Genomic DNA, 17,572 nt, shown 5'->3' on the forward strand with positions numbered 1-17,572 from the left:
AAATCACTCTGCAAAGTGGCAGCATCCTGCATGGAACCTATAGTTCTGCACAATTTAGTATCATCTGCAAAAATAGAAACAGTACTTTCAATGCCCACCTCCAGGTCATTAATAAACAAGTTGAAAAGCAAGGGACCTAGTACAGAAAAATACATTTGTAAAAAATGTAGAGTTTCATATTTAAATAGGACTTAATGAAAAGGGTCTATGGTATATTTAAGAACTTGTTAAATAATTGGTTTCCAGCAGGGATGCACCAAATTCACTATTTTGGATTCGGCCGAACCCCTGAATCCTTCACGAAAGATTCGGTCAAGTACCGAACTGAATCAGAATCCTAATTTAGCAAATTAGGGGTTGGAAGGGGAAAACATTTTTTACTTCCTTGTTTTGTGACAAAAAGTCACGTGATTTCCCTCCCCGCCCCTAAGGATTCAGATTCAGTTCGCATGGCAGAAAGATTCGGCCGAATTCGAATCCTGCTGAAAAAGGCTGAATCCCGAACCGAATCCTGGATTCGGTGCATCTCTAGTTTCCAGATCCCATTCCTGTAGCCATTTGTTTTTTCCTAGTTGTGTTTACGTGTTTTCTCATCCATAGGCGAGGAAACTGCCTTTTATTGCATTCATATTGTCTCTAGTGCCATTATATTTATAGAGCTCACTGCAAATTCTGAGATTTTTTTACTGTCTTTTTACCAAGAAAAGACTGTAAAGCTGTAGCTTTTAACTAAACCAGTATTAAAGTTGGGTGGATAGCAAAGAGTAGTAATTAGGAAGCTTGCCAAAATTGTCTTTTTGCAAGCCTCAGAATCTTTATTACATACTGGAAGCAATAAGAAAGGTATAATATTCAAGCATGCAAAGGCAAGAATTCCATTTGTACTGTCTCCAAGACTCATGACGACCAAGCCATAATTAATAACAGCTCTATAGTCATTGAAAGAGCATGGAAAGTTTTTTTCCCCCCCACAATTCTGTGGAGGCTCAGGGAAGGAACCTTAGGGGCATATTTTAGAACTGTAAAATCTGCTGCATTTTCAGTTCTGGCCAAACCACACTGGCAGAAGTGAACAGTTACATATTTTACATTTTTTTTTATTTTTTTTTGTTAAATTGGATTGGCCCAAAGTCAGACAGCAGAAAGTAACTGCATACACAGCATGCTTATTCATGTAGGTGGCTAAACTGGATTTCATCTGGTCACTTGGCACATGGGCCAAATTGTTTGGATAATGTTGAAAGCACTTGGGAACAATAAGTCTCCATTCTATCAGCATGCTCAGTGTATACCTCGGAATGTAACACATCATGACCGAGAGTTGCTTTCAATGGCCAAAATATCCCCATAAATTGGAATGCATTAAATGTGAAGCGTATCTTTAGTTTATCTAATTTTCATATATATATTTATCTGACTGAAAAGTATTCTTCATTAGAAACTCACTCCATCAGTCCCAAATGCAGTTCACAATTCAAAATTTATATGAAGTGCTATGTCTCATTGAGGCTAAATCTTAAATTGGTATATGTATCTTTTGATTACTTTTGGACTTGTGTCTTGGGGTAACTTCCTAGATTAAAGGGGCTTTATGTCCCCCTTTTCAACTTCAGCTCAATGAACAGGGTTTGTACTGAACAGGCTTTATATATTTTCTTTAAATCAATAAACAGTTTATTTCTTGCACAAAACTTCATGTTTCATTTTGCAGATTTGCTGTTTGAGTAGTTAAACAAAATGCCAATCCACAGAGAAGCCATTGTGAAATGAGCTGCTCCTTATCTTATAGACCTAACAATGACTGCAATTTAAGGGAAGTAATGGTTGGTTTGTACAGAGCTCATCATCTACATTTGCCAACATATAACAAGACAATACCTAAAGTACAAATATTAGCATCTCCAATGTCACCTAGTGGCCAAATGTGCTATTTGGGTTAGACATAGGGGCAAATTCACTAAAGGAGGAAGCGCCTAACGGTAGCGTTAATTCGCTAGCGTAGCGCATTTTCGTTAATTCGCCGATTCACTAATGGACGCTGGCGTAAATTCGCTAGTGTTACTTCGCACCCTTACGCCTGGCGAATTTGCGCAACGGACGTAACTATGCAAATTCACTGACGCGCAAATTTTTCTGAACGCTACCGTTTACGCCAGACTTCCTTCGCCACCTCAGACCAGGCGAAGTGCAATAGAGTAAATAGGGATTGCTTCAAAATTTTTTAAAAATTTCCCCAAAAATCTGGCGTTTTTTCTTTTTTTATGGGTGATAGGCTGAAAAAGATCGAAATTTTTTTGGGGGCTACCATCCTTCCCCCCATACATTTCCTAACTCATGGCACCTTAACTATACAGTGGGCACATGTGTAGGGTAAAATAAATATTTGCTGTTTTGAAGGTTTCCCAGGCTTATGTAGTGCTGCTACATATACCTCCATAACTTCAATTTTGCGCCGTATGCAAATTAATGTTCACTAGCGTAACTTCGCTTTGCTTGGCGAATTAACGCTAGCGCAACTTCGCAGCATTACGCTTCCCCTGAGCGCAACTTCGGATTTTAGTAAATTTGCGTAGCGCTGGCGAAAATTCGCCTGGCGAAGTGCGTCGAAGCAGACGAATCTTAGTGAATTTGCCCCATAGACTTTCTCCCATCTGTAATTACAGAGATCATAGGAGTAACTTGACATACCTGCAAATGTGTTACTCTGCTCTTTGTGCAAAGACAAAACAGAATTGATATATATATATATATATATATATATATAATACCTCCCAACTGTCCCGTTTTGAGCGGGAAAGTCCCGCTTTTGACAGCTCAGCCCGCAGTCCCAGCTTGATGCTGAAATATCTCGACTTTTCTTTGCACTCCTGCACTGAACAGCCAGAAAAAAAAAAATAACTTAATTGCCATTTGGCAGAAAACCCAGAACAGCCACCAGGTGCAAAAAGATACTTTTGTAAGAATTTTGAGATAAGAAAATAAGTAATTGTAACAATTTAGATAAAATTTTCTCTTGGGAGAAGTTAGACTCACAACTTAAAGGACAATTCACCTTCATTAGCAAAACTGTAATAACTGAAAAAAACACACAAGTATGTTCAAACTTGCCAAATTTTGTAAAACGAACATGGTATTTAGGGGGTATGGTCCAAAAATTTTCATTGCACTACACGCACCAACTCTTTTTGTCCCTCAAAATGTTGGGAGGAATGATAAATCGCTGGGGGAAGGTACATAGAGGCTCAACAGTGCAAATTTGCATTATTGACATTTTCACATCTATTTAAACACATGTATGTCTGTTTTGATTGATATTTATAATTAAACATTTAAACTTTAACATTTTTGTTTCAACCTTTTTGGTTGTGTGATTCAATTAAGTAATTTATAATATGCAGTTTTTACGGTTCTCCGGTGTGCCCAAATGCACAGCATGATATTCATAGCGTTTTAATGTAATAGTCACGGAAAGCTGAAAATAAAAGTAGATTTAGTGCTTGCAGAGCTGCACATACAGCCTGAGCTATATAAGGAAAAGATAGCAATGGGAACAGTCTTCTGAATACACAAGTGAGCATGGAAACCCAGCACATCATTTGAATCGTCTATTTTTGGTTAAAAAAAAAAAACGTGGGAAAAGATGAAGATGAAAGAAAGAAAGTTTTTCCTTGAACTCTGCAAAAGGAATGCACATTGCTAATGGTCAGTTTTACCCAATTGTTCCTTTCATATTGGGTCTTGCTGTCCCTTACATATCACAGCTGTTTGGCCCATACACCACAATATTCTAATCGTTCCATCAGGCACCTGGTACTGAACAGCTCACTTCATCTTCATTCTTTATGAATCATCATTCCGTAGCAGTCTCTTGTGCTGAATTTCACTTTCTTTCACTTTGTGATATGTTTATTATTTATATAACCAAGCCAATTCATTTATTCTGCTCTCTTTGTAATCTTTATAATGCTGTTGCCGAAAGGGACCTTCATTTGCTGAAGTACAACTGCACGCATTTGAAATCTTGTAGCAAATTAACAATTATCTTTTATTTTCTATTTTAGCAATATCCAGAAAGCTCTAAATTATGTCACTGTGCCATTTCAAATAGTGGCCTGTTGAATCAAGCAATTTTTCATTGGCTTTTTGTTCTGTAATAAAGAAACAGTACTTTGTCTTGATGACAATAAAGCTAGTATAAATCTGTGTTCAAGCAAAGACGTATAAATGTTTTTAGCCTTAAGGCATGGTGCTTCACATTTTAGAAAAACCTCAGGTTCCAAGCATTCCTTATAATACAGTGATCCCCAACCAGTGGGCCATGATCAAAATGTTGCTCCCAGTGGCCTCAAAGCAGGTGCTTATTTTTGAATTTCAGGCTTGAAGGCAAGTTTTGGTTCGATACAAAGCCTTCTGTAGATGGCCAGTCCACATAGGAGCTACCAAATAGACAATCACAGCCCTTTGAACTTTTCCCATGCTTAGGTTGCTCCCCAACACTTTATCTTATGTTTTAATGTGGTAATAAAAGGTTGGGGGACCCCTGTGATAATAAATGCATAACCTGTGGTTCTTAGGAGCCGGCGCCATCTTGATTCCTAGGGCGTGCGCGGCGCGCCTGTGCGCCTCTTAAAAGTACAGGAGCGCTGGCATGATTGCGCCAGCGTGCATTGATGCTTGTTTTGGCATGAACTTTATCCGTGTTTAAGGCCCATTCTGACCCCCAGCCAGTGCCCGTGATAGAACTTGTTCTAGTGTTTTTCCTGAGCCTTGTGCGTCTGTCTTTGAAATTCTGATCTGATTATCCGTATTTGACCCTGCCTGTTCCTGACTATTCTGCATTCCGTATCCTGACCCTTGCCTACCTACGACAACTCTCCTGCTTAACCCCTTGATTGACTAACCGGTTTTGACCCTTGCCTGCCTGACGATTCTGATATCCGCCTGCCTCGACCCAGCCTGTCTGACCATCCTTCTGCCTAATCCTCTTGTACTGTGACCTTCGGCACAAAAGACTTTGCTACCAGCCGTGCCCCTTCGCCAGCCAGAACATCTCGCCTTGTACCCCTCGTTAAGTCCAGGTGGCACCCAAGTAAGCTGAGGGCTCCTCCCGAAGCCCAATTACTGGTGAAGCCTAGCCGATACCAGGGTACTTGGCACTTGTTCTGGTATTGGGTGCCGGCCGTGACAACCTGTATGTGTTTGATATAGAACTGTAAATTCTAATCTGCATATTTCATGCATATTTGATTGCTCAGTGGTCCTCTATGTCTATGACATATAGCTAAATTGACTCAAGTGTTGCCCCATCATAATGCCATCTTAGACAATGAGTTATTGTGAGCTGCCCATTCCTTTCACTGCATTGTTCTATGGCTGAGGGAGAAGAAGGTAATCTCTCTATTTCTATTTCATGGAAAATCTCTGGTAACATTTCTCCAGCCATCCTCAAAAAAGCTAGAAATGTAATTAATAGATAGGCAGCAAAGTACAAAAAGGGCAGATTGTGGCCATCTCTTGCACACTGCATTCATATTCATAAATGCGCCCCAGTGTGTGAAAACATAAACAGCATTTTCAATTTTGTGATTTTAGTGCTTATCAAAACATTACAGGCCTTTGGAATTTTGTAATATTTCTTCCTTCAGGAATAAAAACAGTTTCTTTTTTTTTTTAACCTGCAGTGTGACAAAGCTCCAGTGAAAGACTTGTTTGTAGACCTCAAAGATGGACGGAAGCTGCTGGACTTGCTAGAGGGTCTTACAGGAACAAGTTTGGTAAGTAGAAGCCCGGCACATGTTAGGTTAGGGTGCATTTTAATAAAGCAGTGTCGAACAACTTTTTTCATAGATGTATATTAGCATATTGAGTGTGGTACATGTTCAGGGAACAGATTATATTAAAATTTTGATGGCGACAACAGAGGTCAGTGGAGACCTATGAGGGGGGACCACATAAGGGCAGAAAGCCTCCAGTTGGACAGCCCTGTACCATTTATCTTTTTTCCCTATTATTAACCTTGAGATCAACCATAATTTTTTTCCGGCCAGATCGGTAAAATACCGGCCAGGTGGCAAACCTAGCGGGGTGGGGCGGCATGGGTCTATAAAAGCAAGCCGGAAGGCACGTGCGGGCGGGTTTCGTGCGGGTAGGATAAAGCCTGACTCGCACATCACTATCCCCCATAACTAAGGGCCATTGTCTTGTTGTAAAAATGAATACGCTTGTTTATTACCATTCTATTTAGCTTCGGGCATACATTTGACTAATTTCTAGACAATAATAATTGTATTGTGAATTAAGCATATATAACTGTGAAACTTTAATGGAATTGGAATGGAATGCCTTAATAGGAATAAGTATATCATTGAAGACAGGCCAGATTTTCAGTTCTTCAATATTAAACCCTATTTTAAAGCCTTAAAGGAGCACTAACCCCCCAGTACGAAAAAAAGCCTCCCTCCCCCCACTGTGCATTAATTAAAAAAAACGTAAAAATCTGACCCTAAAATGCAGTTGCGCTAACGGAGCTCCAGGACACCATCTTCCTCCGTATTGTATTCTTTTTGGCCTCGAAGCCTGTGGGAGCATGCGCAGTTGGCTAGTCAGGAATTGGCTTCAACTGCGCATGCTCGAATTGGCAATGAGTCCCAAAAGAATACAAAGCTCCGCTGCTCTGCATTTTAGGGTCAGATGTTTTTTAAGGGTTTTTTTTTTTTTTTACTAATACACAAGGGAAAGGGAGAGTGGAGGGGGCAATGCCAGGCAGTTAAGGGGAGCTTTTTTGGTATGGGGGGTTTACTTCTCCTTTAATTGCTTTTTATTTAAAACCCACCCTCTCACTCACTGAAATAACATAAATATGGGGTGGTACCAGTGTCCTCCTCAGAAATCATCGGGCTCTGTGCCTCCATACTACTTAGTTAACAGGGGACCAGGTTCTTAGCCATCTGCCCAGCTGGATCTGCCAATTAAGTAGAGTGGAGACTTATCCTAGTAAGGCATGTCTGACCAATGCCCCAAGTCTGCCCAGATCATGCACCATTCTACATGAAATATGCCACTAACATAGCCCATTCTCGGTTAAGCTCCATCCATGCAATTTGGGACCCATGTGCACAGAGTGTAGCTGATGTGGAAAAGTTGCAGTAGTATTGGTGCAGTCCTGAATGTAACGAAACAGGGATGAGGACATGCTGTATCCTTTAATAGCACGTTTACTGCATGGCCCATGGTAAATAATATATGGTGTTGCATTACATCTTCATTGAAACTCCATGTAGATCCTCTTAAGTTCATTGCAGGTAAAACAGTGCCTGGAATGTCCCAAGTAGTCTTCCCAGGATGAAAAGTAGGATATTGAACATCTGTTTCAATCTTTAACTGGTCATCACTTTGTCCTCAGATGCTCAGATATATCTAGAATTTAGTTTATGCATTCAAATGTCACTACTGCTGGTATTCCAGTAATATTAACTATTACAACCATCTTATGTGTAAAGAAAGCTTACAGCAAATGTAATGCTATATACAAATGAACCACTTAAATGACTGGGTTGACATTCTTGCTGTCAGACAGAGACATGTTAAAAGTCTGGGTTTTGGAAACTCTTGACCTCCAAGGCTTTTTGACACCTCCGATTGATTTTAACCTTTTGTCTACTTTTAGCCAAAGGAACGTGGATCAACAAGAGTTCACGCTTTAAATAATGTCAACAGAGTCCTGCAAATTTTACATCAGAACAATGTAAGTTGTTTTCTTCCAGTATGCCAAATGATATCTTTCTTATAATTGTGCATTGCGTTTTATCTGTGTACACATACATATAGAATAACCCACTCTAAAAGGCAACTGAATGATACTTGGTACACTGTATGTGGTTCGTCTTTGTGGTACTCTTGTGCACTGGATAGGGCAGGGGTGCCAAAAAGGTAGATCGGGATCTACCAGTAGACCTTTAAGGTCCCAAAGGTTTCTCTTGCTGAATGACCGATTTTTGGCGAAGTCCGACCAATCCGTCAAATTATCGTGCGGTTAGTGGGATTCGAATGATCGTACATCTTGCAATTTTTCGTCCAACATCTATCCGAAAATTGATCGGCCAGGTTAAAAAATCTTTATTGGTCCCAGTGCAATCTATCTATGTTTGCCAGGACAAGCAGGCAGCTACCCTTTGTTTTCCTGGCAAATGGTCTTTTTAGTTGATGGACAATTCGTACTATTGTACGACCGCTTCGAGATAATTGGGGTCTCACGATGACGATCGGATCTTTTAAAAATCTTTACATCTATTGCCAGCTTTAGCTCGTGATCAGTAGATCTCAAGACACTGTCAACAAACAGCTTGTCTACATCACCCTCCTATTTCATTATTTTCATTCAGATATTATCTGAATCAAAATAATATTTAAGTAATATTTTCCATGAAACAGAATGCTAACAATGCTATTATGGATATAGATCATAATGGGACAACATCACTAAAAGTAGACCTCACATTAGTAAAATATGGGATAGGGTAACACTAATTACAGGCAGGGGTGTTTCTGAGGCAGTTCCTTCAATGCTGCCCCCCCAGCACTTACGTTTCCGGTGCCGAAGGGGGTACGAGGGGGCCGCAACGCTAGTGTGGAGAGCTGAATTGCGCTCTGTTGTAATACAAGAGTCGAATTTCCGGTTTAAAAACTGGAAACTCTGCTCTTAAAAGTACCAGGAGCAGCTTTTTGACCCTGGTAACCTGAGAGGTGCAACCACCTGAGGCGGGTTTTTCAACTCGCCTCAGTGGCGCTGCACCCCTAATTACAGCACTCCAAGGCATGAAACATCAGTTAAAAACAGCTATATAAACTTTTGCACTTACTAACAGTGGGCAAATTTAAATCTGGCCAGTTACCCATGGCAACCACTTCAGTTTCAGCTTTCAACAAGATTTTTTTACTTTCATATAACATTTTTGGCTACTGTTTTTCTGCAGGATGACCTCTTACTACATTTGAATGCTCTGTATTTTGCAAAAGTAGAGTCTTGCATCAGGTTGGGTACCTGAATCATATACATAATCACATAAGTATATATGGTGTACACTCGTGAAGCAGCATTATCCTCTCAATGGCATGGCTTACGGGGTACTATGACTCCCGTGGAGCATCAGTACCTTTATCTTGAATGTAAAAATAACTGATTGGCCTTTATTGAAAACAAACTTTAGTGTGTGCATGCATCACTTTGTCTAATAGTGCCTACAATGTTGATTAGAAAGTCATAGCAATTGTTGCTTGTTGTAAATAAATTGGTTAAAATTGTAGCAATAGTAGGCCTGGTTTATGTTGATGCATTTAACAGTGTATATTTAAATAATACACAAGGACCATGAATATCTTGTAAATTATATCCTTATTAACGGTGACTAATGATGTCAACCGTTATAAACGGTGAGTAGTGATGTCATTTTTGTCACATGCCTCACTGAAATGTGCATATTATAATAAATGAAGTACCCCTTGTTGGAAAATATGAGGCTATTAGAAGTAACCTTGGAGTGCTTTTATATGATCATGGAACTCCTCGGTGACTTATAATATCCTTATATTTTACAATAAGGGGTACTTTATTCACTATATATATTTCCTGCCAATATAATAATTTTACTTCTTTTTTTAAGGTTGAGCTAGTAAATATTGGAGGTACAGACATTGTTGATGGTAACCATAAACTGACCCTTGGTTTAATATGGAGCATCATTTTACACTGGCAGGTAAGGATTGAACTTCTTTTACAGAAGGATAAGAATTAATGCTTCATTAAGCAAGTGCTTGAAGAGCTTGGGGTGTCATTTTGATGTCCAGTAAAATCAATGGAATTTTAATGCTCTATAATCTTGATCTTTAATCACAATTCAGGATACATAGTGAAATTGCTGCCTTACTCAGACAGAATGAAGGGTTGTGAGGTGAACACAGGCAGATGGGGATTAAGGTTCAAGATCATTTGTATTTTAGCTAAGGGAGAGAAAGCCAGAATTAGAAAGAAATTAAATTCCTATTGATGGGTGTAAATTGACCTCTTTATGTTGAAATTAAATAAAAAAAATCAGTCTAGTTCTTACCTGAAAGTCTTCATTTTAACTAACTGACTAACTGTACTGCTGGTTAATGTGGCAATATACAGGCAACTGGGAATCATTCATAGTCATAATCCTGATGGATTGAGGATTGTTGTTCCTAAAAGAAGTTCTGTACAAACCGAACAATGCAGTAGGTAAAGAAAGCCATACACATGTATAGCGCCTTGTGAGGTATCTGTTTAGCACCCACGGCGAGGTGTGAATTTAGAGAATATCGGCTGTAGCGTAAAATGGGAGGGGGATGGGTGGTGGAATGATTGTAATTATCAGTTTATCGGCAATAACATCTGTAAGTTTGTTGTACTGGCCTAGCTGTTAAATTATATTTTACCAGCTAGGCAGGTGAAATATCAGACAGGTGCCAACTATAGTTGGTCTTTAGTTGGCCCATGAATACCCACCATTATAATGCACAATCCCTTTAATTCTGGACATGTAGGAGTTATTATAGATTGGTGGATGATTGGCCAAGCTTTTAGTGGTTGACCGTAACACAACAGTTTTCCCTTTCCAGGTGAAAGATGTAATGAAAGCCATCATGGCCAACCTTCAACAGACGAACAGCGAGAAAATTCTGCTGAGCTGGGTCAGGCAGTCCACAAGGCCTTACAGTCAAGTAAACGTTCTGAATTTCACCACAAGCTGGACGGATGGCTTGGCCTTCAGTGCCCTTCTTCACAGACACAAGTGGGTGACACGTTTTAAACAGGGTTCATTGGACCTACAGCATTATAATCTTGTAAAACCAGTGTGATACCCTGTGCTCTCTTGGCTTAGATTCCCTATTTGATTAACCTTTATGGTGTGTTTAACATGCCAGTTATTTTGCAAACGAGATTTCAAATTTGTATTACTGGTACGTAACGGTAATATGACTTATTGTAGTGGGTTATAGTGGAATTGTTTATATCCTGGCTGTGGCTAGTATTTTAGATTATTATTAGATTAGCTGTCTAGGTAATTATTCCCCTTTTCCCCTTGCGCCTTTGGTTTAACCATAATTATTGTGATGGGATTTTTTTTAATTACATTTCACAATATCTAAACAGTTAAGAGATTTTAGAGCAATTTAAGTTGAGTGATTGACTTTTGCTAAGTATTATTTTTTACATTTTGATTAATTGCTCAAATAAGTAAGCACATTTAATCTGTACTGTAAACAACTCACTGACAATATATGCGCTATAATTATTTCATTCATTTGGCAAACGGCCCCAAATATTATACATAGCTAGCTGTTGGGGCAAGTCACAAGTTAGTGTTCTGCAAAGCCAGTGCTTTATTCAAGCCTTCTGACAATTTCTGGTGAGTTTCCAGCAACAGGGAATTCACAGCTATCATATTCTTCTCTTCCCCCAGTGCTACAAAGGTTCCAGGAATGTCTTCATTGACATTAGTAATAAAATGCTGACAAACCTTCTCTGATCTCCCACTATACTCCTATCACCAGAATGGCAATTTCAATAGGGAGTTGTCTTTAGGGTTGGGGCAGACAAGCAGATTTGGGGATAATCGCCTCTTCTGCGTGGCGACAATCTCCCCGTACTGCTTTCTGTCTGCCTTCCCTATGCATGAATGAAGAATCGCCTGCGCTAATACACTCGCGGCGCTTCGATTTCCGAAGTCAACCGAAGTTGCCTCGTGGGCAGTTTGGGGAGATTGTCGCAATGCAGAAGAGGCAATTAGTCGCCAGGCGACTAAATCTCCCCGAATCTGCTCGTCTGCCCCAACCCTTAGGAAGAGTGCATGCTGTGGGGTTTAGTTGCAGCTCTGAATTTTTGGAAATAATTGCAGGTTTTTTTCAGATGGGTTCATCACTTCTCCTTGTAGTGCTGTTTATGCCTTACTTCACTTATTTCTTGCTTAAGTGATACTATGTTCTCCATTGGTTTTCATATGGTTTTGATAGTGTATTGAGACTTTAATATGATACGACACTTAATCTTCATTTTGAGGTCAGCAATCTCATGCATTGACCTGAGCTAGAACAGTCTTATAGCAACAAATGGGGGGGCGGACAGCTAAATTTTTATTTCAAAACTTGCGTAATTCCGAGACATATCAAAAGGTAAGGGCCACATTATGTTGCATCAATTACAAAAACAGAAGTTAATGAAACAATTGAAATTAATAATATTGTGGTGTTGGACTATCAAGGGAAGTCATTTGTTCTATTTATTGTGCTTAAAATGTGTTACTAAAGAAGAGGCATTACCATTAATTGCATCGTTCTAATCCGTTATGTCCTTACACACAGCATTAATGACTGTACTCAAATCTTTATTTCTTGTTTGATTTTTCTTCTCTCTTGTGGCGTTTAAAGGGGCAGTTCACCTTTTCAGTAGCTTTTAAAATAATACATCAAATATAATTTTTTTTCATCATTCTTCATATAATTGTTGTATATGTGTGTGATCCAGATGCATCATTTTATATTTGTTTTTATACTCTTTTTAATAAATTGTTTTATTTATGATGGTAAAACATTACTGGAGCTTTTAGATACCAGCAGGAGATAGATCAAACTGCTAGAAATCTTTCAGTCTATAATACATCAGCCCCTAAATTTTAATATTTTTTTTCAGACCAGACCTGTTTAGCTGGGAAAAAGTGGCCACACTTTCCCCCCTCGAGCGACTTGACCATGCATTCAATATTGCAAAAAAACACATGGGGATTGAAAAACTTCTTGACCCGGAAGGTATATGATTTGTTTTCTTCATTCCATTGTACTAAAGACACAAATAATTTGCCTGTGGGTAGAATAGCCTTTGTATGCGTGGATACTGCACAACCTTTTGGCTATGGAAGTTCTTCTGTGCCCCAGGCCTGTTACAGCTTCTGGCTCTGATTTTTCAGGGAAGGTATTGAGATATGAGCTCTAAGAAAGAACTAGCAGGCAGTTGTGGTTGGCTCAGCTGGATTAGCTTTATCATGAGCATGACTGAGACTGAAAAGAATGTAAGAATTTAAAAAAAATAAAAAATGAACTGACAGGCACAGTGCAGAGATAACAAGCTGGGTATTATACGTAAGTCAATTGCAGCAGACTAGAAACATGAGCATAATGAAATTTCAATTTAGATTTACATTTTGTTGCAGTGGCTTAATGTTCTATAAAGAAATTTATACATCTCTATTCCTTTATGCACCAAAACTTCCAGCAGGCAATTGTATGCCCCATGCCGTATTCTAGCTCTGCCCATCTACCACTGCCCATTTTGACTTTAATATCATAATTATAAACTATGGAGCTAATCTGTTCCATTTCAAATGTGAAATAAAATCGACTGTTTTATTTGATGAGCTCCTAAGGACAGAGCACTAAAAGTTTAATTTGCTAACTGTGATATGAACTGCAGTTACAGCCCTTATTTGTTTGTGTTTATTTCTAGTTATATTACTACAATAATAAATTATATGCAAACTCAGCATTGCAACAAAGGAGAAGAGGCATTTACACCACAGTCTGGCCTGTTGGTTTTACTAAAATGTCATTTTATTGAACTGAATGAGAATTGGATACTATATCTAGGCAGTAGACATTGTTTATACTATTGTCCCATATGCATCATTTCTCGTTTTAATGGGGTTGTCAGCTGAACTGTATAAAGCATGCAAGTGATAAATTGGTTGAACAGAAGATGAGGAGGGGGAGAGTATATGAAAGTGCTGGAAGGAGGGAGGATCCTTTACATGTATGAGACCTATAATTCAGAATGCTTGGGACCAGGGGGGGTTCTGGATATCCTTCCAAAATTTGAATCAACATACTTTAAGGGGCAGATTTATAAAGGTTTGAGTTGTGTGTGCCTAGAAAAATTTGGGAGTTCGAGGTTTTTTTGGAGTAAAAAAAAATAGGGGTTTTTTTGGGTTAAAAAAAAACTTGAATTTTTAGAGATTTATTACCCTGACCCTGGAAATAGCTTGAATCCGAAAATCTAAAACCGGTTGCGGTCATACTGAAGCCAATGTCAGAGGTCCCTCGAACCATTTGAAGATGTTAATGGCCTTCATGATTTTTTTCCAGAGGGTTTCACTGGAAACTCGATTAATTAAGGTTTTCAGGTTGTTAACCCTGATCCCGCTGATTCGAGTTTTTTCTTGTATTACAAACCATTCTAGTTGTCTAAAAAAAACTGTAAAATCTGACCTTTGATAAATAATTTTAAAATTAAATAAACCCAATAGGATTGTTTGCCTTCAATAAGGATTAATTATATCTTAGTTAGGATCAATTATAAGGTACTGTGTTATTATTATAGAGAAATAGGAAATCATTTTTTAAAATTTTGAATTACTTGAATAATTAAAGAAGCGGTTTGCATACCTGTATTCAGGATGTATTTCTTTTACATGCAGCTTTGTAGCAAGACCTATAAGTCAGTTAGAATTTCAGGCAAGTAGGTAGTATGTTGGACCTTGGCCAGAGACCCCAGAAATGTGAATTTTTCTAAAGGTGTTCTTTATTCTTTTATTATTTTCATATTGCTGCTTTTACTTTAAATTAGATGCAGGAATACATACGTGGGATATGCAGATGTAGGTCTGCAGTGCAGACCTTGGAAATCTATAGTCCTTTTGCCTGTCCTTCTAAAGACAAGCAGACTTTTCCAGTTTGTGAACTCCCCAATGGCTGGATTCTGTCAGACACAAGTTATTTTCATGGAAATGTGTGTGTATTTTTATCAATAAGAGAGGAACGAGTGTGCAAAGAAGGTAAAATGATGCTTTCATCAAACTTGGCCTGGAAAGCACTGAAATATTTTTATGTGCTTATGTTCTCTTTTCCAGATGTTGTTGTGCAGCAGCCTGACAAAAAATCTATAATTATGTACTTAACATCGCTGTTTGAAGTGCTTCCACATGAGGTCACACTGGAAGATATCCATGAGGTGGAGACTCTTCCCAGGAGATACAAGGGTGTGTGCGAGGAGATGGTTTTCAATAAGCAACAGGTACAGTCATTTGTGTTACATTATGTCCATCCAGATCTCTGTAACACCGTACAGTGCTTGGAATTGTTGTAGCACTCACAAGTCCTAATTATGCCAAATAATGTCCATCATTGGACTATGCCCAAATGGCTCCACTTGCAGTTGGTCATAGCTGGCTTCCTTTATGTTTGCTATTGGTCTTCCCAATTTACCTAAATGCAGCTCTCCAGTTGCAGGTGTTAACATTCTCCAAAAACAGCAAGACCTCTTTGTATTGTTTATCTATTGTGTCGCCTCCCTTTTTAAACTGATTATATTTCCATTCCCCCTCCCCAAAAAATATATTTACTACTTAATATAACGAAAGGCTGTTTTGAACGTCATCTGTAACATGTTTTGTACTATTTATGAATTAGCTAACAAACTATATTTGACAATCTAAATTCTCTGCAGTTCATTTGTTCGTTCAGTGCCACATTGTGCTAACATTCTCAGCCACACCGAAAGTGATTTGCAAAGCAGATTGCAAGAACTGTCATATATATATATATATATATATATACAATTCCAACGTTTATGATGCACTAATCCCAATGTATATCAGAGTCAAGGGTGCTGATCCCAATAGCAGTGAGTAATTCCGCTTCTTAGTTATATTGGTCCAACCAGATCGCACTCCATATTTAAAACATAGCTTTTATTAGCTTGTTAAAATGTATCAAAAAATGGCATTCTTCACAACATAGTAGCAGCGTCATTTGTATCAAGACACTTATCTGTTAAAAGTCCAGCATAAACGCTATATTCATCCACACTCACGCGACGTTATATATATATATATATATATATATATATATATATATATATATATATATATATATATATATATCCACAGCTGCCTGGGTGCTGGTCAACACATTAGTATGCAGTGAACAAACAAGCCGCACTCCAAGGACTTCATTTTGAAAAATAAAGGTGAAGTTTTATTCTCAACGTTTCGGCTCCTTAACTGGGGCCGTCGTCAGGAGAGACTCTCATGAAGACGGCCCCAGTTAAGGAGCCGAAACATTGAGAATAAAACTAACCCTTTATTTTTCAAAATGAAGTCCTTGGAGTGCGGCTTGTTTGTTCAATATATATATATATATATATATATATATATATATATATATATATATATATATATATATATATATATATATATATATATATATATATATATATATATATATATATATATATATATATATATATATTCATGTTGAAGCCTACTTTAAACAAAAATATCAGCCATTTGGCTTATATAACATGGATTTTTAAAACCTCAAACTCAAAATGTAAAAATAAATCTCTCAAACTGATGCTAAACAGCTCTGTTTTATAAATGGAGGAACCAGGAGATCTTTGGAGTTAAATATATAATTTCTAGCCCTTTGAATGAGCAAGCTGGGTTTAGTCAAATCCTCCTTTGAATGAGCAAGCTTGGTTTAGTCAAATCCTCTAACCAGTTCAGTAGGACAGAACTAAATTGTTGTGACTGGGGAAGGCCTGTTACTGTAGGCTTAATATTTAGAGTCCGATAACCCAGGTTCATTGGGTCACTGGCTTATCTATCTCTGCTAGTGTGTGTGTTTGATCAGTAAGGTCATGGGAAAAAATCCAATGCCAATAACCATTTCATGTACCGATGATCCTTAGACAACATATTATGCTTGAAATATGAACCCATAAATTAATTCTTAGCTTAATCTAGCTTTCCGTGCCTCTGTACTGGGTTTTTGCCTTGCAAAGTTATATTTAGGATGGGAATTGTCAAAAAAAAAATGTTTCCATCCACAAACATAGAAGTTCTAAGTTCCCCTAGTGCCTGGTATCCTAAGAGTTAAGTTCATAGCATAATGGCTCTTGAGATATGCAGCTTGGCTTATTATTATGGGATGCTAATTTCTTAAAAAAAAGCAACAACCATACATGTACTGTATATCTGTCTGTCATGTACAACTGGCACTTTCCCTGGTAAAGGTTCACATGGGCACTAGGAAATATTTCATCCCTGAAATGAAAATAAACTCATGCACTCCCATAATTGGACTTATAGTGCGTTGGATCAAGAATCTGTTGGCGACTGGGGTCATGGGTCCTTTGAGAAAGCATGGTGGAACAAGGTCCAGCATTTGCACTGAGACCCATGTGTTGCTATCTACTGTATAGAAGAAAAGCATTGGCATACCCTAGCCTAAGCTCTGTTTGATGTATAGGGTAGTATTGATCCCTTCCCCAAGCTTCTGTACATTACTGGTCAGCTTGGGCACATAATGGTTCAGCTGCTATTTTGGGGCAATGGAAATTCTTAATTGAGGTGTATAGCGAGACAGCGAGAGCTGTAGTTTAGCAGTAGCTAAGGTTTTAAGTAATTGTCATCTGAGTACATTTGATGTTTTTTTTGTTTTTTTTGTAAAGTAATTTTTCACTCAAGGTGTTTTAAGTGTCATAATGAAAGCAATTTTTAATTAT

At 38.3% G+C, this 17,572-nt stretch overlaps 1 protein-coding gene across 3 annotated transcripts in view; it reads left to right on the forward strand.

Moving 5' to 3' along the window:
• utrn.L (utrophin L homeolog) overlaps positions 1 to 17,572 on the forward strand; it is a 391,980-nt gene that overhangs the window by 71,837 nt on the left and 302,571 nt on the right. For all 3 annotated transcript variants that reach the window (XM_041562715.1, XM_018263001.2, XM_018263003.2), the window contains exons 4-9: positions 5,682 to 5,774; positions 7,667 to 7,744; positions 9,660 to 9,752; positions 10,636 to 10,808; positions 12,707 to 12,822; positions 14,916 to 15,079. In XM_041562715.1, coding sequence (XP_041418649.1) covers positions 5,682 to 5,774; positions 7,667 to 7,744; positions 9,660 to 9,752; positions 10,636 to 10,808; positions 12,707 to 12,822; positions 14,916 to 15,079 — 717 coding nt within the window. The remainder of the gene's footprint in view (positions 1 to 5,681; positions 5,775 to 7,666; positions 7,745 to 9,659; positions 9,753 to 10,635; positions 10,809 to 12,706; positions 12,823 to 14,915; positions 15,080 to 17,572) is intronic.

This window comes from Xenopus laevis, chromosome 5L, assembly GCF_017654675.1.
Source record: "Xenopus laevis strain J_2021 chromosome 5L, Xenopus_laevis_v10.1, whole genome shotgun sequence".
NCBI classification, from domain to species: Eukaryota; Metazoa; Chordata; class Amphibia; order Anura; family Pipidae; genus Xenopus; species Xenopus laevis.